Below are 25,919 nucleotides of genomic sequence, written 5' to 3'. Positions count from 1 at the left end.
TATCAACTGGGACCTAGAGTCAGGCATGGACAGAGATGTACCTGCTTGCCGTCACATTGTTAACTGAGAGCCATTTCACACCTTATGCTTATTAAACGCTTTACAAAAATAGAAATCACTTGCACATCTGCATGTTTTTTTGTTCATTGTAGTTCATGGCTTGGCCTGACATCCATTATTTGCGATGGGCTTTGGCTAGTGCAAAAAACAACAACACAACCACGTTTTTTCAGTATGGGGAGAATAGTAGCCAAATGCACAGAAATTCTTTGAGCACTAAAGAAAGACACTATGTAAATAACATATATTAAGCATTAAATATTATTTCTGTACAATATCACTTTAAAATAAAATAGAGGAAAGGGTGGAGCTTTGTTCAGCTCTGCAGACTGAGATGCAGAGAGTACAAACAGGAACTTCCACTTTATTCAGACAGGGGAAAAAGATGGAGCACTCGGGAAATGAAGTTAAGGTGCGCTGGAGCAAAATATCACCCAACAAGGTAGGTGTGAGTCAGGAAATTAAAGTCAAGATCTCCACGTATTCCCCCCCGCAAATGGCAATAATTAAAAAACGAAACAAAAACCCAGTAAAAATAAATCTGCCTATTTCTGAAAACCCTTCCTCATCAGAATGTGGCAGGATTAATTAGGCAATTCCAGTAATGTACTTTGAAGGTGAAAACTTATGTATGGAAAGCAATATAATTTATTACTGCCCTCTGGTTGTTTAAGATGTTGGGTGAACATTCAATGGTGACTGGTACATTCTGTATGCATTTAAGGATTTCCATACAATGAATGTGGAACACTTACCATTCTGTCCCATGCAGTGCATCAGTAAAGACTATGATAATTTATATAATTTATGAATGAAGTAAGCCCATGCAGGTATATAGATCTGCCATCACTAATTTATGAAGACCGTCTGGTTCAACTGAACCTCAAATTCACAGGCGCTGCAAAATCCCTCATGAGTGATTGACACCAAATTTCCTTTAAATTTGATTTTGTTTTCCTAATAAAAAACAAGGATCCCTTAGGTCATTCAACGCTCTGCAGACTGTTCACTGTAAAGTTAATCCAGTACTGGAAATGTGTAATTCTGGCACGTTGTAACATGATGTACTGTACAAAAAGGTTTAAATCCCTGTGATTATGACCATGAAGTTGAAAATAAGTGTATCAACATAGCCTTTTGGGCACAACATAAGAGAGGATCACAATGCTCTTAAAGTGCTAAGAATATTGCCTTTGAGAGCTAAAAAACATGATAAAAGCAGAAGCAGAATTCTGTTGCGGCCATTTTCTCACAAAGCAGTTCTCGTAGCTGTGGGGTTTTCAAAATGGAGGATGATCTTCTTGTTTCTGAATCATCCATCCACATTCCCTAAAAAGAGACTATTTTGACTTGTCAAATATAAGAAAGTTCACAAGACATTTGCGGGGAAAGAGGCATGCAACCTTACCCCTTGCTTTAACTGTATATATTTACATGAATCTCTAAGATTCTTCCCCCTGCTTTTTCAGAGATTAGCTGTTGCTGGTGCCCATACAGGCAAGTAAGATAAATCTAGAGAAATGTGGTGGGCTGTTTCTGTAGAAGTGTCACGCCCTCCAGCTTTTATAAGAAGAAAACAGGTTTGCTTGTTTTAGAGTGACAAAATCACCCACTGTATTCGGGTAGTGCACAAGCTTGCTAGCTCGTTTGCCTGGAGAATGAATAATCGGCCCAGTCCAGGGGCTCCCTGTCATGTCGCAGAGTGTCCCAAGGCACATATTCTTGCTGCGTGTGCAGAACTATCCCCAGCAGTCAAATCAAGTCAAGTCCGTGATGAAGTTCATATTTATGCAAACATGGAAGTGAACACACATGTTTGGATCTGCGCCAAGGAATAGTGCCAGGTTCCACTGGTACAGCTACCTCTGAGCCTGTTTATGCAGTGTATACTACTAAGCTTTTGAATAACAGATGTACACTTCTTTAAGTATTTGAATTATTCTATCCTGTCTTCCTTGGAAACCCCTGCTAACTGGGCAAAGAGGCACCTTTTACCATGGTGAGTCTCTTTATTTAGCAGGGGGAGAGTAACTGGCCCTATCCACCCCCAGCACAGTACTTCCAGTGACTGTTGCTGGTGTCTATCCTATGTTTCTTTTTAGAATGTGAGTCCTTTAGGGACAGGATTCCATCTTATTTGTTTGTTATTTCTCTGTGTAAACTGCCCTGAGCCATTGTTGGAAGGGTGGTATAGAAATCAAAATAATAATAATAATAATAATAATAAGAAGAAGAAGAAGAAGAAGAAGAAGACAGCATGGAAAGACAGGAAAGAAAGCATGCAACAAGTCAACTAGTACAATAATACAACATAAATTTGATAGCAAAATCAGAAAATATGAGAATCCTCAAATGAAAACACATAATCAAGTTAAATTAGCTTTCATGAAATCAAATTAATAATAATAATAATAATAATAATAATAATAATAATAATAAGAAGAAGAAGAAGAAGAAGACGACAGCATGGAAAGACAGGAAAGACAGCATGCAACAAGTCAACTAGTACAATAATACAACATAAATTTGATAGCAAAATCAGAAAATATGAGAACCCTCGAATGAAAACACATAATCAAGTTAAATTAGCTTTCATGGATAAAAAAGATCTTGCCTGCTTCTGAAAAAATTACTAGTGTTGGCTCTGGAGGATTTTACTTGGAAGGAAATACTATAAAATTAGGTCACAGCTCAAAAGGCCCCTTCTCATGCCCTGGTGATTCCTACAGAGTGCAAAGAAGCATTCAATGACATGCCCCCCCCACGCCCCCAGGCAGTCTCAATGGGTGAGAAGATCCTGAGAATTTATATTCTAAGCTTTTACAACACTTAGAGCAAGAAATATGTATGCTGCAGGAATGTGGCAACAAGAGCTAACCTGAGCACAGACGAGGGAACAATACAAATGGGAACTTTTACAAGCTTCTAATGCAAAATATACAACATTTATTTAATAGTAATCAAAATACACAATCTCATATGGGGAATCAATAAAATAGATATCTAACTGTAATACTAGTGAACCAAATCATCAATGTGGGGAATTTGAGAGACTAAATTTGCTTGTATGGTTATCAACACATAAATGAATGCATTCAATAATAACTATTGAAATGATTGGAGTAACCATAGAGTTTTGGGAGAAGCAACTCCTGGCAAGTCTGCATTTTGTTACACTAGCGGCTATGTTACTCCTAACAACGCAGCCTTTAGAACTGTACAAAGTATGGACACTATTTGATCTTTATTCTAGGAGAAGGGAATGTGGATGTCACCTTGGGTTATTCTTGTGAAAATTTTCTATATGGCTGTGGCTTGCTGGCATTTGACACCTTGGAGATTGAAACAGCTGTACCCCCCCTGGAGTCTTCTAACTGTTAATGCTGTGGTGAGAATAGAACAGACATGTTGAAGGCATGGTAGAATTGTCCTTCCATGCATAAGTCTTGGGCACAAATTCTGGCAGGATTATGCAGATGGTTAGAATTGCAGTCCCTAGACACATGAGTTGTGATTCCAGGCTATGCAAAGAAAGTGAGCTCTAAACAGGAAGTGAAGTAATTTTCTGTCTATGGCTGCCAGGTGTCATGCCCCCTATCCTGAGCAATAACTCAGAGGGTGACCCTGGGTGGCCCAAAGTATTGTGGTGCCTGAGGCGAGGTACCTAATGCTGCTTTGCCCCCCTGTCCCTGGTGTGGGCCAGCCTCCTTTCAAAACTAACTATGACAAGCTTTGAAAGTAGTGCAGTGGGTGTGGAGGAGGGAAGGTTGCCAGCAGTCTTCTCTCCTTGTGCTTCTTGCAGGCTTTGCAAAGAGTGTGAAGAGAGCAGGGGTATGCAGAATCAGTTCGCATTGAACCCAGTTTGACCAGTTTGAGCTCAAACCATACCACCTCCCAAAAAGGGGGGGGGCTGGTCTGAGTTCGAGACGAATGGAGCCCAGTTAGGATCAAACTGGTTTGGCTGACCGGTTCAAGATGCTTGTAAAGGGGAATTCAGTAAGGATTCCCCTTTACAAGCATTGAGAATCCCTAGGAACTGAAATTGCTTTGAAAAGGGTGGGTGGGAGGTCACCTTATGTGCAGCCATGTGGCAGCAACAGCTCCTTGGTGGTGGTGACGGGCCAGCGGCAGATCCCCTAGACCCCACTGGTACTCCCCCCATCAACACAGGCCAGCGGGGGCCTGGTTTGAGCCTCCATGCATGCACAGAGGCCCGAACCGGGCCCCTGCCAGCCTGTGCCAATGGGGGAGCACAAGTGGGGCCTAGGGGAGCCACCACCATTGGGGCCTAGTGAAGCTGCCACCAGCCCATCACCACCACAAAGGAGCCACTGCCTCGCATCTGAGCGTAAAGTGACCTCACGCCTCCCCCCCCCACGTTTCAACCCAATTTCAATTGCTAGGGATCCCCAATGCTTATAAAGGGGGATCCTTACCGGATTCTACTTTACAAGCATCCCAAACCACGTTGAACCAGGCCAAACTGGTTCAACCTGGTTCGTGTGTATGAACCTAACTGCAAGCCAGTTCTAATGAACCGGTTCGCAGACCAGCAGTTCTTGCAAGGAACTGCTCCTTGCAAGGCTTACAAGGGCCAGAACAGTCTCAAAGAGATCATTATCATTGTTAGGAATATTTATATCCCGCTTTTCAACAAAAAGAAGTTCACAAAGTGGTTTACATAGAAAAAGAAATAAGAATAAAAAGAAATACATAGAAAAAGAAATAAGAGAGCCAGCGTGGTGTAGTGGTTAGAGTGCTGGACTAGGACCGGGGAGACCCGAGTTCAAATCCCCATTCAGCCATCATACTTGCTGGGTGACTCTGGGCCAGTCACTTCTCTCTCAGCCTAACCTACTTCCCAGGGTTGTTGTGAGGAGAAACTTAAGTATGTAGTACACTGCTCTGGGCTCCTTGGAGGGAGAGCGGGATATAAAATGTAAATAATAATAAGATAGTTCTCTGTCCCAAAAGAGCTCACAGTCTAAACACACACACACACACCCCCCACTAGCAACAACTCCTGGAAAAACACTGCTGGGGTTGGATACTCTGATGGCAGTGGCAGGGGGCATTTGTTGCCTAGCTTGTTCCCCAATAATATGCCACCTGAAGTGACCACCTCACCTAGCCTCATGAAAGGGCCGCCCCTATGAGGAGGGAACTGTCAAGCCAAAACAGCAAGCCCAGTACAACCCAAGCTCTGACACCAAGTAGGAGACCCCAAGTCCAGAAACCCTAGAACTGGAGATCTTGGAGCCAGTGTTCACTGAGTCCAAGTACCTCATGGCTCCTGAGGCATGCACACTGGTATCTACAACGTGCCAGGAGCAGAGGAAGAGTACAGGACTCCAGGCCAAAGAGCTGCCCCTTGAAATCTCTTCGCTCTCCAGACAGAGAAATGAAGCCTGGGAGCGTAGTTTTTGAACCTGGATATATTTATTCTGATTCCACCTCTAGCCATTGTCACAGCAAGTTGCTCAATGAGAGCTCTTTAGGATTCTGTAACTCCAGTGCTCTGCCTCAGCTTGCTTCACCTTGCTTCCTGCTGGACCTTATGGATTCTTGCCTGTAGGATATGATACTACACCAGGACCCTTGTGGTCCCAAACTGGGAAAAGGCATTTACCACCTCTGACTGAGAAGTGAAGTGAAGTGAAGGTCCCCCAATAAACTGTCGGAGGCTCACAAAACAGACAAATTAGGAAAAGTAGAAGACTGTACCTGGAGAATATGAAGATATTTTATGTGTCTTCAATTTTCGGACAGATATAATCAACTCAGGGTAAATAGATAGGTTGACATAATGATCAACTAGAATGACCTTATATTTGCCCTCCCAAAAGAGTAAAGCAATGTTTATGAACTGAGGTGGTTATTTTTGTTTTGCTTTTTATGAGAAAAGTGAGTTTTTGAATAACGGTAGGATGTTTTTTGTGATTAAAATCCCACAGCTATACAAGGTACAACCATACTTGCACATAAGACCTGCATGCATAAAGCCTAAATAGCTTAGGCCTGGAGTACTAAAGAGAGTACCTCCTTCTGCATAGACCCCATTGCTTTCTGAGATCGCCTGAAGAGGTCTGTCTACAGATGCTGCCAGTACGGCTGGTGGTTACTCAGGGTCAGACTTTTTCTATAGCTGCTCCTGAGCTTTGGAGCACACTCCCCAATGAGTTGTGGAGTTTGACTTCCATGTCTGTCTTCAGGAAAGAGAGTCATGGACACAGTTGTTTTTCCTGGCATTTGGCTGCACTTAAGTTTATAAAATTCTGTTTTAAAGTCGATAATTTAAAATTTTAAAAATTCTTATTTTACTGTAATTGTTGTTTATGTTGTTCACCTTCTGGATACCAAGTGGTATAGAATTGTAGTAATAAATAGATAGATAGATAGATAGATAGATAGATAGATAGATAGATAGATAAATTCTCTATTGTAACTTCTTGAAGAGAGAAAAATGTGTGTGTGTGTATATATATATATATATATATATATATATATATATTCTCTAAGACGTACCTGTGGCTAATCCCATGTGTGGCAGCTCTCGCCAGAGTTCATGAGCAAGGCGAGGGGGAGAGGAAAGGGCGGGGAACATAAGGCCAATGGACAGGCCAGTGAATGGGCGGGCAGGCAGGCAGGTGGGCAGGCAGTGAGAGAAAGCGGCAGTGGTGGGGGGAGAGAAAGCGGTGGTGGCCGGGGGCAGGGAGAAAGTGGTAGGTGGCTGGGAAAAGCAGCTGGCCAGGTGGCTGGCCAGAGAGAAAAAACATTGGAGGGGGGAAGAGGAGGATGGAGGGCTGAGAATGAGGGGCCGAGAATGAGGGAAAACTAGAGACGCTGATGCTCTGCACCTGGGCCAGCTAGTGTGAACATAAAGCATGAATGAATGAACAGATGGCAATTAAGAGTTTGACTTTGTATGCTTGGGCTTTTAAGTAATTTCATCATTTTGCTGCATATAGAATACAGTCAGTCCCGCACCTGTGGATACTCAGTCCAGTTCTTCCACCAAGGAAGTGGCAGCTTCTGTTCAAAGTAAATATAAAACCCTTCTCGTCACCACAGAGGACAACATCACAAAGATAACACTGAATCGTCCAGACAAAAAAAATGCTATCAACCTTGTGGTGAGTAAATAAAAGCAACAATTGTAAATAGCAGAATCTGAGACATTGCAATGGAATTTATATTAAGTTGCAAATACCAAAATGTGAAATTAACAACAGGCTACTTGTTTAAGTTAAATTAACCAAAGAAGGGGGAAATGTGGTCAAGAAGGCCTAGACACTTCTCTTATTTATGAGACCATGCTCTCACAAACACGTGATATATTTTGACCCTTTGCTCAAAATGTTCTTCAGAATAAATGTAGCTTTTAGCCCCTTTCTTGCCAATTGTATCTCTTAAGGCTGTTTAACATGATCCATTATCTTGAAATAAGAATCCTTTAATGGACTTCAGTGCCTGATTTACGTATAAGAGCAAAGAGTTAATTAAAGACTGAAGCCAACTGTAGACTAATAATAAAGCTCCTGGGATAATGAAAGGTCTTGGCTTAGTCCTGTTTCATGTCATGATAAATGGCTATGTGAACAATTATCATTAAGGCCCTAAGTGTTTGAGCCAAACCGCCTTGAGCCACTCTATCAGGTTGCTGCAGATGTGTCCTGCCAGAGGGGCCCAATGGACATGCAACTCATCTCTGTGGTGTAGTAGCTCTGGATCAAGATATATAGCAGTGGTAAAAAATTGTGACTAGTCTTCCATGTTGCAGTGACAATGTAGTAACTATGTGATCCACTTGACAGTGACACTGTAGTGACAATGTGATTCACTTGCAGTGACAAAGTGAGTCACTTACCACTACTTCACATGGTTATTATTCACTAATCAGAATTAGTATTTTTGTGGTTTGGTTGGCTGATAGATTTTGTTTCATTAATGCCTACCCAGCACACATCCTGACTCAGCGCTCTGTGAACAAAAACTCCTTGCGCCCAGACCCAAGGAGACACAGAGACGTTACTGTGGTGTAATTGGTCATTTTTATTGAGGCTTAATTGTCTTGTGCCTACAAGGCATATTGGCTGGGATTGGCCCTCCTCCCCCTACAGTGCGGTCCCTAGCAGGCAGGCCACAGCCGTGGCTGCCATCGCCTATGACCATGGCGATAGCACCTTGGCTCCAGGCGGCTCCTCCGCTCTAAAGCGTGGAGCGCCCTTCTTCACCGACCTAAGGTCAGGTGTCCGATAGCAAACGCCACCCCTCTGATGCAGTACAGACATACAGAAAGGATGTTGCCTGCGGAGAGGTAGGAGTTAAGCAGCATCCCTGATCTGTCAAGCCTCAAGGGATCCACCCCCTCCTTGATGTATAAAGCTTACCTAAGGTGCCACACCCATTTTCTTAGCTGTTCCCCACCGCACAGTACCTGCCATGGCGGGCGTTAGCCTAGCTTAACGCCCCACTTCCCACAGACCCAATAGAACCACTGCCAACCCCAGCCGCAAGTCATCTATGAACAGCCTCATGCCCGCGGCCAACAGGTGGACCCCATCGCCTCGGTAAAGGATGGGCCTTGAAAACAAAATGTCATCATGCGGAATGCAACCCCCTCCCCTAGTGGCTAAGAAGCGTGCCATCGCTGCATTAACCCCTCGCCTAGCCCTGTTCACCTTGTTCTGCTTGAGGGCCCCTTTCCATACCCTGCGCTGAGTGATGTCGGACCAAATTATGACCACACCTGGACACCACGCCAGGACCACCTCCAGGTCCTGCGAGGTTTGCTGAGACAGCGAAATACCTGACTGACTAACCAAGTCGTTCCCCCCAAAATGCAAGAGCAGGGTATCCAGTGCCAAATTCTCCTCCAGGAACTCACGCAGCATCGGGAGCAGCTGGGCCCTTCGCATACCCCACCGCCCACACCACTCGACTGAGGCCCAACGCCCCAGGCCCATTTGTGTTCCTGGATCCGTGCCTTGAGCCCACTTGAGGGCCCAAAATATAAAGGAGTGGCCCAAGACGAGGACTCTGGCCCGCTTTGCCAGAGACTTCATCCCTGTGCAAGAGAGAAGACACGGTGAGGGGGAGGAGGAGAGGCGGGGAGGTGCGTAAGCCCTCCCCTCTCAACGTACATATTTGTGGTAGATCGCAGACTGCCAACGGCCCAAGCGCTATATGGCATTGCCCGAAGAGCCCATACCCGCCGCTGTTGACGCTGCTCCGATTCTGAAGGAGTGTGATGATAAATGGTGTGTGAGTACTCCGGCCACGATGAAGGCCTTCTTCATCACTGCCCAGAACTGGTCCTGGGACAAGTGGCTACCATTGGCGTGGACAAAGAGGCATCCTTCCGCCTCGCCTCTCACCCCCATATAGGCCCCCAGAGCCCGCACCAGGCACATGTGCTGTTCGTCTGCCCTGTGGAGGGTGACCAACTGTTCCTTACTCTTCTGGTCCGTCTTGGAGAAGCGGAGCCGCAGCGTTACCAAGGCTGACCCCAGCGTAAGGTCCCGCTTCTGCAGGACCCTGACTGCCACACTGCGCGCCCCCCTGGGGAACAACTCCCCAGCCCAGAATGCCCCATAGAACACAACCAGTGCTGCCGCGCGGAACAATACTTCCTCGTAAGGGGAAGAACAGGCCTCCCTGAGGCGCCCCACGGCTCACTGCAACGCCTCGGGTGTAATCAGGTGGCACTGGTCTGGTTGAGCAGGGGTCTCCCTGAGAGAGGACATGAGGCTCTCCAGCCCTCCAGCATGTGCCGGACTCGAAAGTCACCTGAGTGGTCCCTAAGCCCTCTGGCCTTCCCGTAGAAGGCCAGCGCCACTAAATGGCTGGCCATGGTGCTTACTGCCAGCCTGCCTGCCCGGAGGTGCACCAGATATTGCATTAGGTGCTCGGGCAGGGCTGGCCACTCTTGATCGATCCCTACCTGTGACCTAAAGTGTTGGAAGGCCCTAACTCTCCTGCTGTAGGCTACCCGTTTCCCCGGCGCTACCGAGGCCTCAATTGCCCTCAGCGCCTCTACACTCCAAGGCTCCACAGCCCTTTGGGCATCTTTTCGGGCAGAGTGGCTGCTTCGGGAGCCAGCTACCGGAAGCGCTGCATCTGAAAACGAAACAGTGCATCTGCTACATCGTTCTGCACTCCAGGCATGAGCTGCGCCGTGAACAGTATGTTATTGTGCGGACAAGTCAGCACCAATGCACAAACTAAGCCCATAACTCTGGGGGATGTAGATGTCTGGTTGTTGGCAACCTGCACCATCGCCAGGTTATCGCACCAGAAACGCACGACTGAATTGCTGAAACGGTCTGCCCAGATGTGCGCAGCCACCACTATGGGGAAGAGTTCAAGGAATGTGAGGTCCCTTGTGACCCCCCTCACTGCCCAGTCACGCGGCCATTGCTCAGCGTACCACTGACCCCTTAGGTACGGACCGAAGCCAAGGCCTCCTGCCACGTCAGACTGCACCTGAAAGTCCGCTTCCAGCAGCTGCAGGGAGCGCCGGAAGGAAAACCCATTGAAGGAGTCCAGGAAGCTCAACCAGAGCCTCATGTCCTCCTCATGGAAGCAGTTACCCTAATTCGAAAGTGCGGGAGCCTGCACCCCATCGCAGCGTTGCAGAGGCGCCTCAAGAAGGGGCGGCCTGGAGCCACAGCCCGTCATGCGAAGTTGAGATGACTGATTAGGGACTGCAGCTGGCGCAGGGTGACCTTTTTGGCCCGTTCACAAGCTCTCAGCAAGTCCCTCAAGGCCTCGAGCTTGTCAGTGGGAAGGTGGGACAACTGACCTATTGTATCTAGTTCAATGCCGAAGAAGGTCAGCCTGGTTGACGGCCCCTCGGTCTTGTCCTTTGCCAGGGGCACTCCCAGCTCCTGGCAAAGGGCCATGAACATGTGTAGCAGTCTGCTGCATTGATTAGTGCCCTCCCTCCCTACGTAAAGGTAGTCATCTAGTAGTGAGCCAAAGAGCTGAGCTGCGCCTTTCGGCGCAGCGCCCACTCTACCATTGTGCTGAAAGCCTCAAAAGCTGCGCAGGAAATTGATCAGCCCATAGGCAATGCCCTGTCGATGTAGAACTTCCCCTCAAATGCAAACCCTAACAGATCGAAGTCAGCCGGGTGCACTGGCAGTAGCCGGAAGGCCGACTCGATGCCGCATTTGGCCAGCAGGGCCTCAGGCCCGCACGCCCAGAGGCGTAACTATAGGGGGGGCAGGGGGGGCACGTGCCCCGGGCGCCATCTTTTCTGGTCACGTGGGGGGCGCCGCCATGACAAAAAATTTTTTTATTATTTTTTATTTTTTGTTAATGCAAATATTTCCTGATCAGTGCAGCAGCGCTGCAGCAGTCAAGGGAGCGTGTCGGCCCCCCTCCCCCACGAGCAGTCCCTTCTGCGCCGCCCGCGCCCCCCCATTGCTTTGCTGGCGCCTGGTGGCCAGTCAGTGGCCTGGCTTGGCAGCGGCGGGCACTTGTGAGGAAAAACCTAAGTATAATGTAGTATGTTGGGGGCGCGGGGGGCGCCATTTCAGTGCCTGCCCCGGGCGCCGTTTTCCCTAGTTACGCCTCTGCGCACGCCCACCATCGCTGTTGCCTCATCAAAAGACGCAGGCGCGTTGCCGGCTCTCCAGTTCCGGCCCTGCCCCGGAAGCATGCCAGGGCCAATGGGAGCGAGCGCCCAGGTCCCATGTACTCCTGTGAGGTGGGGGCTGAGGGCAAACGAGCCGTGCTGCCGAGGAGGGCGGCGAGCGGCTTGATTCTGTTCACCAAAGGAAACTGTGTTCACAGGATCCCTTTTCCTGATGGAAGGGCCCTTTCCAAAGATGGAAGGACCCCTTTCATGAGTGCAATTCTTCTTTTGTGAATGGAAGGTGCTTCCATTCACGGAGTGCTAAGTTGGGATCCAACCCAGTGAATGGAAAGCTGAAAGAATTAGATAAAGCACCTTAATACAGTTCTACCTGCCTAAGATCTTCTGCAGAGGTGCTACTCCACATAACGACACCATCTGAGATTTGGCTGTCAAGCACACAGGACAGGGCCTGTTCCATGTTGTGAAGGCTCTGAAACACCACCCTGCTCCAAGAAGTCTAAGCTGCCCCATCCCGCCTAGTACACTGGAGAATATTGAAGATGTTCCCCTTTTGCCATGTCTTTTTACTGGGCCGCCTGAACAGAGGGGATGTCATAATTTTGATCTGTGCTGTTACTGCTCTGATTCCTTGTCCAGTGTCTTGTAGTTTTCACTGATTTTTTTATTATTCATTATATTATGTTTTGTGTTTTTGTTTTGTTTTGTTTTTGAATTTTGTGAGGTGCTTTGGGGTCAACATTGCCAAACAGCAATATAAAAATAAATACATGAATGAGTACATCAATAATGGGAATCAACCCAAAATGGTGGAAGCAAACTTTACTGCAATATTCCATCGATCATACTTTCTTTCATAGTTTTCATGTACTGGTTAGCACTCCAGTACAGTTCTATTGCTGAAAACCCTGGTAGGGTTCCCCTTCAGAAACACCTCATTCCTGTACAAATTGCTTAGAGGTTTTTTGTGTGTAAATCATAGTGGACTTTATAAGCATTATGCACACTGCTGATTATCCATGTTTGACTGTACTTAAGGGCACATTAATTTTAAAACTAGCTGTGTAAGGGTCTGAGTGAGGGCAGTAATAACCTATTTTATTACTTCATTACAAGGCAGCTCCAGTATAGGCAGTCATTTCAGAGATTCCAGTGAGCCAATTTTGTCCTTGATTTGAAATCTGCGGACTTAATAAGAGGAAATGCCAGCTGCCATATGGCACTTAGGTTTGGGGCAGTTGCCATTTGTTGGGGATCAAAACATTTGAAAATAAATTTCTTAGTTCATATATTTTTGTGCCAACCAACACTCCTGCTGCACTACTTTGGCTGGAAACATATTTTATGTCAACTAAAGTAGAGTTTATTACGTTAAATTATTGGTTGACTTTCCAATTCATGAACAATTCCAGGTTCCTCAAATTATGTTTAAAGGAGCTGCCCTCTCATGATTCTTTTTATAATAACGGTGTTGGCTCAGATTCAAACTATTAAGAAGACACAAGTCAAGCTTCCAGGATTCCAACTTGATTTTTGTCTTTGAAGCCATCCCCCAGATGAACAAATTATCCCCTGGAACTGAACTCTTTTATCTTATAGCAAGCATTTATTTAATTCCATTTTCAGTTGCTGGAAAGGATGGTTGAATGTGAATGCTTCAATAGTATAGTGTCCTAGATTCCCAAAGAACTTGGTCTGTGGGGTGTAGGGGTGGTCCATTGTAGACTGCATAAAATCCCTTCGAAGGAGCTGTTAGGTACATTCTTTATCATGATAAATGGTTGGTGTGTGTGTGTGTGTGTGTGTGTGTGTGTGTGTGTGTGTGTATGATTGAAACAGACATTTTCTTCTTAAGACTGCATAATTTGCTGTAAAAACTGCTCTGATTAGGAAGGATTTTGAAGAATGCAATTCATTGCAACACCAACAAATTGATTTTATTTTCTGTGGAAGGAAAAAAAAGGGAGATGGAACTCCAAGGGATGGAAACAATATAGAATTGTTTACATAAATATTTTCTGCCTAAGCCCAAAATTGCCTCCATCAAGGGCACATCAAGATATACTGGTCCTATGCCTCTTTCTCTGTATCTCTCTGTATCCCCTTTTTAAAATTCATTTTGCTGTTTTGGGTACCTTGCCAACCTCCTTTTTTTTCCTTCATGATTCCGTGTGGGTCAGACTATTTCCATTACTGTTTTTTCAGTCTAAGTTCTTGATCTAGGTTCTTCACAATAATGTCACTGGACATAATATGTGAATAGGCAGGAGTCATTTGACATAATCTATAGAGGACCATAAAAAGCTACTTTATACTGAGTCAGACCATCTAGCTCCCAGCCCCTAAAGGAATATCTTACAGAGCTCACATGTAGTCACCCATCCAAATGCATACTAAGGCAGGTCCTGCTTAGCAAAGGGGACAATTATTTATGTTCCCTAACATAAGACCAGTTTTTTGGGTGTTCATGTGTGAGCATTTGACATGCATTACCACACTCTGAGATTTACTGTAACTGCTAAAGATCCTAGGGAGGGAATTGCACCCTTAAGAATGACAGTTCACCATTTGTACTATCAACATATTAATAACTTGCCCCCAAAGGCAAAAATAGGGACACAATGAGGACAACTGGAGTGTGTGCCCATGTAGATGTGTACAGTAGTATGTGCATATGTATCTGCACACAAGTACACACACTAGGGTGCATTTTTGTATCTGAACACTAGACGACAAATAAAGCCTCCAGCCTCTCAACATTTACTCTAGCAGTAACCTCCTGTTTGTTTAAAGATGTATCCAACCTGCATTACTTATCTATGGCTTCTCAGATTGCTGTACCTTGCAGATTGTATACATCTGTATACATACTTAAACTTGGGTGTACAGGTGAACATTAAAAGGTGCACACCAGATACATAAACTGGTTTAATAATCATTCCTATTTCCCTGGGGATTGTTCTGCTATTAGAGAGGCTAGGGACCTCTAACAGAGGCTTCTTAGTAGCCATATCAAACAATTTCCAGGATACTTTGAGGAATCCATAACAGTTAAATAGGTATAAACCTAATCTGTGTAGTTGCAGCAAATAATTGCTTCAGGAGCAAACAGCCACTCAGGGGGCAATTTTTGATGGGAAAATGGCCCAGGAATAAAGTTTTCATCCCTTCCTTGTTCACCACAGTCTGGAGTCAAACTGCCCCCACACACACTCCGTGTGTGTGTGTGTGTGTGTGTGTGTGTGTAAAAGAAACAGTTAGTATTCACTTCTACTGTTAAATCCATCTCTTAATGACAGACTTAACCTGTAGCTTGGCCTTCAAACACACAAAAGAGAATAAAGAAACTCCACCATTTATTCCTCTGGAGCCAGGGAGGGAGGGAGACTTTTGTCATGATCTGTCAACAATATTCAGATAGCACTGGCTAATTGCTTTCCTCCTCCCTGCTCTTCCTTCACCCCTTCCCCTTTTGTACAGATGTATAGAGAAATTACACAAGCACTTGAAGAAGCAGCCAAGGACAACTCCACTTTAACTGTGATAACAGGTATTTTGTTTTGTGGGACCTTTGAGAGAGGTGTTATTAACAGAAGCCACACATTATCTCCTGTGGGTGGAAAGGTTGGGAATCCACCTGAAAAGTGAATGTTCGTCTGCCTGCCTCTAGAAATTGGCACAGCTACCCCTGCTTCACATAGCCTGAAATCAACTTGTGTAGGAAAGGCTGCTTGCAGATTCCCTGAGCATCTTGACCTTCACTTTTGAAGCTGAGTGTACTTCCAGCTTTTGTGGTTGTAAAGAAATGCTTGAAGAGTTGTAAAAAGCTTTGTGGGAAATTGTTCACAAGCCTTGCCACTGAAACACTGTACTTGGGAGAGTGGCATACTATGTGACCTTGGAGCTTACATACCACTGCCAGCATGGAGAATTAGCTGGTGAGTTCACATTAGCTGTGTATCCCGTTATGCTTTACATCCCCAGTATATTACTTCTGATCAGGACTTTTGACTGAGCTGAAAGCAGATGGAAGGCACTCTTTGAGTGCAGGGATGTCTCTCTGAGAATCTGATGTAAACCATTGCTGACTTACAGAAGTGTACATATTGCTTGCTTCCACCTGATGCCCAACTTGTATATTTATAGATAAACCAAATATAATAAAGAGAGACACCATAATCTCCCAGGTACGTCTCCTCCAAAGGAAGCCAGAATCCAAGTAATGCTGTCTCAGGCAATTTTCCCCACTTAGGGAAGTTGGAAGTACGGACAATAATATTATGCATCTCACCATGGAAAATTAGCATGCTATACTTTAAATGCAGATATTTGGTTTTTCTTGGGTTTTTCTGTGTGTTTCTTTTCTAGGATGTGGTGATTACTACTGCAGTGGCAATGATTTGAACAATTTTGGAGAAAACTTGGAAGAGATATTGAAAAATGATGGGAAGTGGCTGAAGTAAGTTGGAACTTCTAAGTATGTTCTCAACAATAAACTCTTCATTTCTCAAACAAAGCCAGGTTGATATAAACAAGGCCATGGGCTGCAGCCACAATCGAGGGAGCTCCTTAAGGTGTGCCCTATGCTTATTATATACAGGTGAAACTCGGAAAATTAGAATATCGTGCAAAAGTCCATTAATTTCAGTAATGCAAATTAAAAGGTGAAACTGATATATGAGACAGACGCATTACATGCAAAGCGAGATAAGTCAAGCCTTAATTTGTTATAATTGTGATGAACATGGCGTACAGCTCATGAAAACCCCAAATCCACAATCTCAGAAAATTAGAATATTACATGGAACCAAGAAGACAAGGATTGAAGAATAGAACAATATCGGACCTCTGAAAAGTATACAGTGTACTGTGCTTGATTGGCCAGCAAACTCGCCTGACCTGACCCCACAGAGAATCTATGGGGCATTGCCAAGAGAAGGATGAGAGACATGAGAACAAACAATGCAGAATTGCTGAAGGCCGCTAATGAAGCATCCTGGTCTTCCATAATACCTCATCAGTGCCACAGGCTGATAGCATCCATGCCATGCCGCATTGAGGCAGTAATTGCTGCAAAAGGGGCCCAAACCAAGTACTGAATACATATGCATGCTTATACTTTTCAGAGGTCCGATATTGTTCTTTTCTTCAATCCTTGTCTTCTTGGTTCCATGTAATATTCTAATTTTCTGAGATTGTGGATTTGGGATTTTCATGAGCTGTATGCCATGATCATCACAATTATAACAAATTAAGGCTTGACTTATCTCGCTTTGCATGTAATGCGTCTGTCTCATATATCAGTTTCACCTTTTAATTTGCATTAGTGAAATTAATGGACTTTTGCATGATATTCTAATTTTCCGAGTTTCACCTGTAGTACAGCCTGATCATAGGCATGTGTGCTTGTAAATAAGTCCCACTAAGTACTATGGGATTTACTTCATAGTAAGCAGTGGCAGTTGGGGTCCATTGATGATGGTGAGCAGAGCACAGGGCAGCTAATGGTGTGCAGAGCCAGGGGCAAAAATAACTGGGGCTAGTAACTAGGGATGTGCACAGAACTGGTGGGCGGGGGGCGGCTCGAGGGTGGAGGGTGGATACTTTGGGAGGGTGCACTTATTTATTTATTATTAAAAATTTTATACCGCCCTTCCAAAAGGCTCACTTACCACCCCCCACCTAATTTCAACCACTGGCGCTGCAGTCTAAAAGGGTCTGGTGGGGCCGCAGCGTCCCTCCCTGCCGTCCCGTTGCCTCCTCAGACCAGAAGTGACCGGAAGTAACCGTTGCGTGTCCGTGTGTCAGGCGAGTACATACTCACATTGCGCACATCACACTCGCTCGCGTGCATGTCCAGTGCGTGCACACCCTTGCCTGATGTGCATGCTCATGCACACGTGCACTGGGTACTTCCGGTCACTTCCAGTCCGAGGAGGCAGTGGGGTGGCAGGGAGGTACGCTGCTGCCCCGCCGGACCCTTTTACACCGCTGCGCCAGCAGGGGAAATGCGGTGGGGGCATGAGTGCACCCTCCCCAGTCCTTAAAGGTATCCCCTTCTCCCGCCTTCAAACTGGTCAAACCGCAGGTTCATGCACATCCCTACTAATAACAGGTCAAGTTAACAGTAGGCGATAGGGATGTGCACGGAAGCAGGTGGAGTGGCTTGAAGGGGTGGGGGTAGGACTTTAAGGGTGGGGGAGGGTGCACTTACCCCTCCTCCCACTTTCCTCCCACTGGTGCTGGAGTTAGGTAAAATCTCTCGGGTCGGCAGCATACCTCCCTGCCGCCCCTTCTGTTTCTTCGGCGGGAAGTGGTCAGAAGTACACGTGCACACACCGGCCACATGTGGGCACAATGCAATCATGCATGCGCCCGTTTGACTTGTGCACGCATGCTATGTGCACTTGCGCACCTGCTACTTCCAGCCAAAGAAGTAGAAGGGGCTGCAGGGAGGTACGCTGCCACCCTGAGAGATTTTACCTAACTCCAGCACCAGCAGGGGGAAAGCGGGGGGAGGGGTAAGTGCACCCTCCCCTGTCCTTAAAGTCCTACCCCTCACCCCTGCTGAACATTCGAACCGGCCAGTGTCCAAACCTGTTTGGAGGCCCGTAAAAATGCCTCCAAACATGTTCATGCACATCCCTAGTAGACGAGTCCAACCCTAAGATAATACTCCTCCGTTTTCATATGCATATAGACATGCATGACAGTGGCAGCTCCTCACTAAAGGCAGGTGAGGTGCCACCCTTCCACCAAGTCTCCCCCACTCTCCCTCTCTCATCCCCTACCATTGCTTTGCTGAAGTGCTAGAATTTTGCAGTGCTTTCCACAATGCTTTATGTTTTCTCTGCCCTACTCCCCAAGCCTGGCATCACTCCAGTTTTGGTTTTTTTTAAAATGTGTGTGTGTTTTCCTGGTGTAAAGTTCCCTCAGGAAGGGCATCCTTTGGCAAAGCTCTGTTCTTTCACAAAGACCTCCTCTCTAATTGGTCAACTATGTGCTCAAAGCCTATTAGGGCCTGGAGTTTTGTTTTCTAGTAGGGTGTCTTTCATAAACACCCACACCAATCCTCTTTTAGAGGAGCAGCTGCTCTGCCCAAAGCTACCTCGGGAGAGGGAAGTGTATGCATACTTACCCAGCACTGGAAATGATAGGTCTGTTTTAAAAGTCTAAAGATAGGATGCTCTAATGGCTGCAGCCAGGAAGATGCAGCCACTTTGCTGAAAACATCTCTTAGCAACAGCCCACTAGCCACCATTTTGAAATGTCCTTGTATTAAAAGAGCCTGGACCAGAATAAGGCTTAATATTTCACTGTGCCATAAAACAAATGGATGCTCTTTCTCTGCTTTCAGGGACTTTGTGAAGCATTTTATTGACTTTCCCAAGCCACTGATAGCAGTGGTGAATGGTCCTGCCATTGGTATATCGGTCACTCTACTTGGGCTGTTTGATTTGGTGTATGCTACTGACAGGGTGAGTCATCAGCACCATACTGAAGCTTAGTGTGTCTCAAAGCTATTTGGAAATTGTGCCCTCTTACATGAGACCCTTTCCCTTCTAGTCTGCTTTGGAAGGGTGGGGGAATGGGGAGATTGTGGTTATTTAACTGAACAGGGAGTGCACTCTGCACATGCTCAAAGTCCCCTTTTTATTATCATAAACCTATACAGTATGTTCCTTGGCTGAGTCCTGAGGCTTATCTCCTCAGTTCAAATTCTGAGGCTTATCTCTTTCAGCCTTGACTCCCCTTCTTAATATGACTGTGCCATTAATTGAGTATTAGACAAGAACTGTTGGTGTGGAATTCTTTTTGATATTTGGATAATTAAATTAATATCTGAGACAAATACACATCGATATGTGTGAAATTATATGCTGGTGATACCGTTCAAATTTAAAGTGAAACATGAGACATCGTCAATGCAAAATAAATTTACAGGGATATTTGTAGATTATATGAATACTGTGTTGCATTTTTTTTTCTTACGATGAAGGACAGTTATGAGAGCGATTTTTCTCAGAACTGAATTCTGGCTGTGCCATGCATAAATAATTTTAAGAGTCTATGGCATATTAAAAGTGTAAAAAGAAAGACTTAATTTATTATGTTCTTGAGATGTTCATGTCCTCCCCTATTATAAACTATGAATGAAGAAAGCCATTTCACAAGGGAGTGGGGGGAAATAAATTACATTTTAAAGGCATTCACAGAATAGATAGAGGGCAAGAAATCCTCATTTTATACTGCCTTGTTGTTTTTGAAAATGCAGTCAATAATTATAGCCCTTGAAGGACCTATTCCTGTGTGGTACAAGCATGAATGCTTAGTTATTATACTTTGAGTTCAGACAGTAGCCTACTGTTTCTCTTCAGATATTTTGTATAGGTTATTCTCCTTAAGAACCATGAGATTTTTGTTACTTCCTTGGGGAAAATACTCAAAAATTGTAAAGAACTTAGGGAGTAAAGAACTGCATATGTTGTCAAAATGATCTGGATTTGTTTGTGATGAGACTCAGTGTGATGCTTCAGTTGTGGGCTTTGCATGTTCCTTTTCCCCGACACAGTTGAGAATCCAGATTTTATATTTCCTTCTACTGAGGAATCAGATGATGGATTCAAAATCAAGTATTTTCTCCCTGTGGAGCTGTGCTGTCCGGAGAGATACAACATGCAGCAGACATACTTGCCAACTGTATCATGTTCTAATTAAACCTCGGAGCTGGACTACGTTACATGCAAATATGAGTTGCAAAACCCCAATAGCTGCTTCTTTAGAGGGAAAAAATAGCTTCGAAGAAGCAATTTGGAAAGGAAAGCCTTTTCCTGCTTACTGTTTTTCTTCAAATTTTCTCCAGCTGTCCCCAACCACAGGGTTCCAGATGCATCTGGGATTCAGCCCAGGGAAAAGTGGCTTAGAGCAGAGATTCTCAGCGTGGGGTCTCCAGCTGTTTTTGGACTTCATCTCCCATAATCCCCAGCCCTAGTGGCCTTTAGCTGGGGATTATGGGAGCTGGTCCAATAACATCTGGGGACTCAACATTGAGAATCCCTGGCTTTGAGGATAGTTGCAGTCGAGACGTGATGGTTATGGGAAGGGTTAAATACCTCACGCTGCTGCTTTTCTACTTAAATCTTTCCCCCCATGCTGCTGTCCCCCCAAAACAGCAGCCATCGGGGTTTAAATATATGCATTTGCATCTAACATGTCATTTGGCCCATCAAGCTGACCATCAAGCAGAAGACACATTTAGTCTCATTAATACAATCTGTGTTCTAGAGAAGGTGAACTTAACATGGGATAGTACCAGGGAGTTTCTAGAACCTGTGTTCTACTTGCCATGGTAAATCTTACATTTTTTCAGGAATGTGGGAGAGTTGGCAGGGACACCACAGAGATTCTTTAGTGGCCTTGTGTTAGGATATTTTTGAACCACAGTGAAAGTTTAAAGACCATAGCCCTCTTCACACATTACTAGCCCTCTTCGGATGTTAAATAAAAGATGCTGTACTTATGTACAGCATCTAAAATGGGGCTGGAAGCCCACCTTGTCCCTGTCACTCACTCCCATCTTTGTGGCGCTTACAGACACACAGTGTTCATCTGAAGAGGTGAACACTGTATCTGTGAACTCAGGCATTCCCATGATCGGGTGGCTGGGGCGCCCCAGATTCCTGATCATGGAAATGCCACCACTGTATGCAAGTACAGTGTATTTTATTTAATGTCTGAATAAAGCTATTAAGTTGTACAAGTATAAAGATGCTGGTACACAGGTACACATTTTTGTGTGAATGACTGTACCTGCTTTCATTTTAAAAGTGAATCTGGGTACAGGCCCCTGAAATGCATGGTACAGATAGGGAGGATGCTGCTGAACCTGTGTGTTGCATAAGGTGTAAATAACTGTGCCTGTGTCCAGATCTGTACCTGTGGACACTGTACACTGGTTGCATGAGTTTGGAACATAATACAGTAATCCCTCGACCTACGAACTACTCAACTTACGTTTTTTTCGAGTTACGAGCGACAAAAAAGACCGGAAGTAGTTGCCGGTTTAGAATCAGCTTACTCGACCTACGAATGTTTAGATACGGCTTCCTCGAATTACGAGTGTTTTGAGACTTCCGTGGTGCGCTCCTCGACTTACAAAAATTTCGACCTCCGAACGTGCGTTCGGAATGGATTATTTACGTAAGTCGAGGGACCACTGTATGTGAATAGGGCTCATATCAACTGCTGCATGAAAGACCTTGCTGTGCAACTCAGCCCCCCGGCATCTTATTTTTTGCAGATGCAGTGAGGAAAAAATGTTCAGCTACATTCTTACAGAAATGGTGGTGGTGAAGATTTGAGTGTCTTGTTCGGACGCTCAAGAACCGCTGTCATTGAAATCCATAAATAAAAATAATCCAGGTCAATTCATCTGGTGAATGTAGAGATATTTTCCCTTTTTTTGGCACCAGTTACTTTGCTCAGAGATTGAGTTTGTTTTGCTAAGCACGTTCCTATCTGCCAAATGGCCCCCATATTGACCCTCTTGACCCTCCTGTTCTTTTATTGCATTGTAATCTGTTTGACCATGCTCTGTTATACTGTTACATGATGGACTAATCTGACTGGAATATTTGAGAATGGAAGATGTAATATACAATACTAACCTTGGCACCATTGCAAAGGGCCAGGTCCGGTGATGACCATTAGCTTAGAAAAACAATAGAAGAGCATTAGATACATTAATGCTGCAACAACCATCATGAACACAAAGAGCCCTGCAGGAACAGAACAAGGGTTCATTTAGATCAGCATTCTGTTTTGCACAGTAGCCAAGCCAGATGCTTCTGGGATGCCTAGAGGGGTGGCCCTCCCGTGAAGCAGAGTGAGACGGTTGCCTCAGGTATGGGCTTGAGGAGGAGCACAGGGGATGACAAGGGCAAGCACCAGCTCCCCACCACCACAGGTGCCAACCACCATTCATCAACCCACTGGGACATGCCGTTCATTGCCCACTGGGGCAGTCCTCTCCCCAACCACCGATGCAAGCTAGGAACACCACTGCCTGGCTTCGTGGCATAGTACTAGAGTGCTTGTGTGCCACCATTGCTCCCTCAGTAGCATGCCCTGATCATGCTGAGCACACACAACCTGATGGTGTGGTACATCATATCATCCTTTGCCTCAGCCAGACAAATGTCTTGGATTAGCCCTGGAAGGGCATGAAGACAAATCCACCCCATGACGCCAAAGCTGGCATCAGAGGAACATCGCTGCTGAACAATTTGTCACTCATGACTAATAGCCATTAGTACACCGGTTCTCCATGAGATATTCCCTCAACTTCATATCTTTTTTGTGAGCTTCTAGGAATATCTTTCAGGCCACTGTTGGAAAGAGGATACTGAGCTAGATGGAACAGGCCGATTCTTAATTTCTGAAGGTGTACAAAACCCGTCTAACTCTGCATATATTTTTTGAATATTCATTGTTCTATACTGAAGATTAACTGCATGCACTCTAGTCACATGATATCTTGCTGCTAGTGGTGACTATCTCCAGATCATGGCCAAGGAGTTTTAATATGGCTTAACTTTGGCAATGTGGCTTATGTGAAAAGCTTCTAAGAAACATAATGGATTGGAAGTGGGGGGCAGAGGGGGGGGGTCTCTTTTCAGGTTGGCCCAGAGAAGCAGCAGTAATGACCTGAAACTGCTTCAAGCAAAAATCTTAACCAAGAAATGTTTTGCTCATGTCCTTTAGTCCTGTGGTCTCCTATAGAAAAAGCATCACTGCAGATTACAGTACTCAATGAGAGGAAGCACTTTAAACTGCCTGCTGCAAATGTTCCAACCTGCATGGTACACTAGCCTTGTGCTTGGACCAGATGACCTACTTGCGTGCTCTTTTCTGCTCATATTAGTGACTGAAGGATAACTTTTCAAAAATGAATATGATGGGAGGTTGGAAATTATGTTCCAGTGACTGTGGTCCCCATGTTCAATTTTTTTAAACATTATATAACAGCCAAAGTGTAATAGCTTTCCAATGCTGACTGATGCTGGAGAGACCAATGCATTAGTAGAGCCATAGTTCTGGCATCAATAACTCTGTGTGTGTGTGTGTGTGTGTGTGTGTGTGTGTGTGAGAGAGAGAGAGAGAGAGAGAGAGAGAGAGAGAGAGAGATTTTAAATGGCTCTGATCACCTTCCAAGGGAGATCTCATTAGAAAACCTGTAAGACTCTCTGGGGAGGGGACTGAAGGTGATATCCCCCTATCCCCCTTCCCCTATGAGATGTTTCTGTGTTAGATCAGTGCGGGGTGTGTGGGGGGGTGGGAGGGCATAGGGGAAGCAGGCTGAAATATCATAGCCAGTGGTGTAGTGCTGCAGGGACGGGCAGGGAAGCAGTCCTGGTATATTTTTTGTTCCAGAATCTCAGTAGGGCCGCAAAGCCCTTTGCTTTCTAAACAGAAACAATATTCTGCTCTTGCTATTCTAATAGTTTGTTACATTACTCAATATCTGACTAACATTCTTCCTGTCTCCTATTATCCTCCACCCTTTGTGATAGACCATCCAGGCTGCTCTTCTGGGTGAAGAACTGCATGATGTTCAAGTTCATCGGATTAGGAAGTCATCCTTGACTTCTTGTAACAGAACCACCCAAATCATTACATCTTTCTTAGTGTGGGGTGTGTGTATATGTGTGTGGCTGCCAGGGTTGGTGTGGCTGTTGGAGTGGGTGTGGCTATGGGGGCTGTCATGGAGAGCACTTGCACTTCTGAATTTGCAATTACACCACTGGTCATAGTGAACCTGTGCGTTTACAGGATTAAAGCCTAATCCTATGCATGTTTTCTCAGAAACAAATCCCACTGAGACTTACATGCATGTAGAATTGCAGCCTAAACTTCTTATTTGCGACAGTTATGAACCTCTTCAGCACTGTCTCAGTTTTTCAGTTGCATGTTTTTCTTTAAATCCCAATACAGGCAGTGTTTCAAACCCTCTTTAGCCAATTGGGACAGACTCCAGAAGGCTGCTCAACTTACACCTTCCCTAAAATAATGGGCCCAGCAAAGGTAAGCAGACTAAACCGTTGCTAGTAAAGCATCCTGTGCATCCCATCCCATCTCCATTCCCCAGCATTTCATCATCAAGAGATAAGCCACACTTCGTTAGAAAGAAGTTCTTCCAATTTAGAATGAGCCCATAACAAACAGGCCATAACAAATCGAGCTCATAACAAACTATGCAGTATAGTACACATAGCTGAATTCCCTTAACAAAATGTAGCCACAACACTAGTTTGGTTTATGTTTTACTCTGGTTCACACATGCATGTACGCCACAATTTTTCTACACTTGATGACTTGCAGCTGGGAGTAGATACAATTGAACAAGCTGGGGGACGAATGTCCCTGGGCCGTGGGGGGGGCCTTGCTGGCTGGGTGACAATGTGCTCTCTCACTGATGCCTCTCTGAAGAAGGCGGTGGGGGGTGGGGGACAGGGGCTCATCTTTACTTGGGGCTCAGTACCCACTCCAACATTGCTATGCCTCTGGTTGGAACTGACTCACCTCAAAAACATTGCATCTGAGGTTGTATCTCTATGATGGCTCATTCAGACATGCATGCAAGCCATCACTTGATTCTCCTGTCACCAGCTGATGGGCATGGCTGTGTACAGCAGTTTGTAAGTCATGGACAGGGGAGAGAGAGGTTTTCTTGAGTTGAGTTTCCACATGAACTGAATATGGGTGCTCATTACTTTGATCAAAGCTGCCAAGGACTTGGTAAACAAGAACAGATCACAGGATGTGGTGTGGGTTGCATCACTTTTCTTTGTGGCGGGGGGACCAGTGCTCTTAATGAACCCTTAGATATCAGTTCCAACCTCCATATACAGCTAACCAGACTACATCAATTTAGGGATGTGCACGGAACTGTGGCGGGGCAGTTCGATTCTGGCAGGGGTGCTGCTTTAAGGGTGGGGGAGGGTGCACTTACCCCTCCCGCCGCTTTCCCCCTGCTGGCGCTCGTTGCCGGTAAAAACCTTTGAGATGGCAGCATACCTCCCTGCTGCCCCTTCCCCCTCCTCAGCTGGAAGTGGCCAGAAGTACTGGGTGCACATGTGCATGTTGCATGTGCACCCGTTGCATGGGCGTGCACACACACGCGATGGGCATACACGCACCCGGTACTTCTGGCTACTTCCGGCCAAGGAGGGAGAAGGGGCAGCAGGGAGGTATGCTG

At 45.4% G+C, this 25,919-nt stretch overlaps 1 protein-coding gene across 2 annotated transcripts in view; it reads left to right on the top strand.

Annotated features, from left to right (window-relative positions):
* Window positions 1–432: 432 nt before the first annotated feature.
* The window catches only part of LOC128324914 (enoyl-CoA delta isomerase 2-like), a 47,055-nt gene continuing 21,568 nt past the window's right edge, over window positions 433–25,919 (top strand). For both annotated transcript variants that reach the window (XM_053250085.1, XM_053250084.1), the window contains exons 1-6: window positions 433–502; window positions 7,029–7,193; window positions 15,143–15,212; window positions 16,031–16,121; window positions 19,020–19,140; window positions 24,656–24,745. In XM_053250085.1, the coding sequence (XP_053106060.1) occupies window positions 446–502; window positions 7,029–7,193; window positions 15,143–15,212; window positions 16,031–16,121; window positions 19,020–19,140; window positions 24,656–24,745 (594 nt within the window). In that variant the 5' untranslated portion in view covers window positions 433–445. The remainder of the gene's footprint in view (window positions 503–7,028; window positions 7,194–15,142; window positions 15,213–16,030; window positions 16,122–19,019; window positions 19,141–24,655; window positions 24,746–25,919) is intronic.

This window comes from Hemicordylus capensis, chromosome 4, assembly GCF_027244095.1.
Source record: "Hemicordylus capensis ecotype Gifberg chromosome 4, rHemCap1.1.pri, whole genome shotgun sequence".
NCBI lineage: Eukaryota > Metazoa > Chordata > Lepidosauria > Squamata > Cordylidae > Hemicordylus > Hemicordylus capensis.
This window is presented reverse-complemented; position numbering and strand designations above follow the sequence as displayed.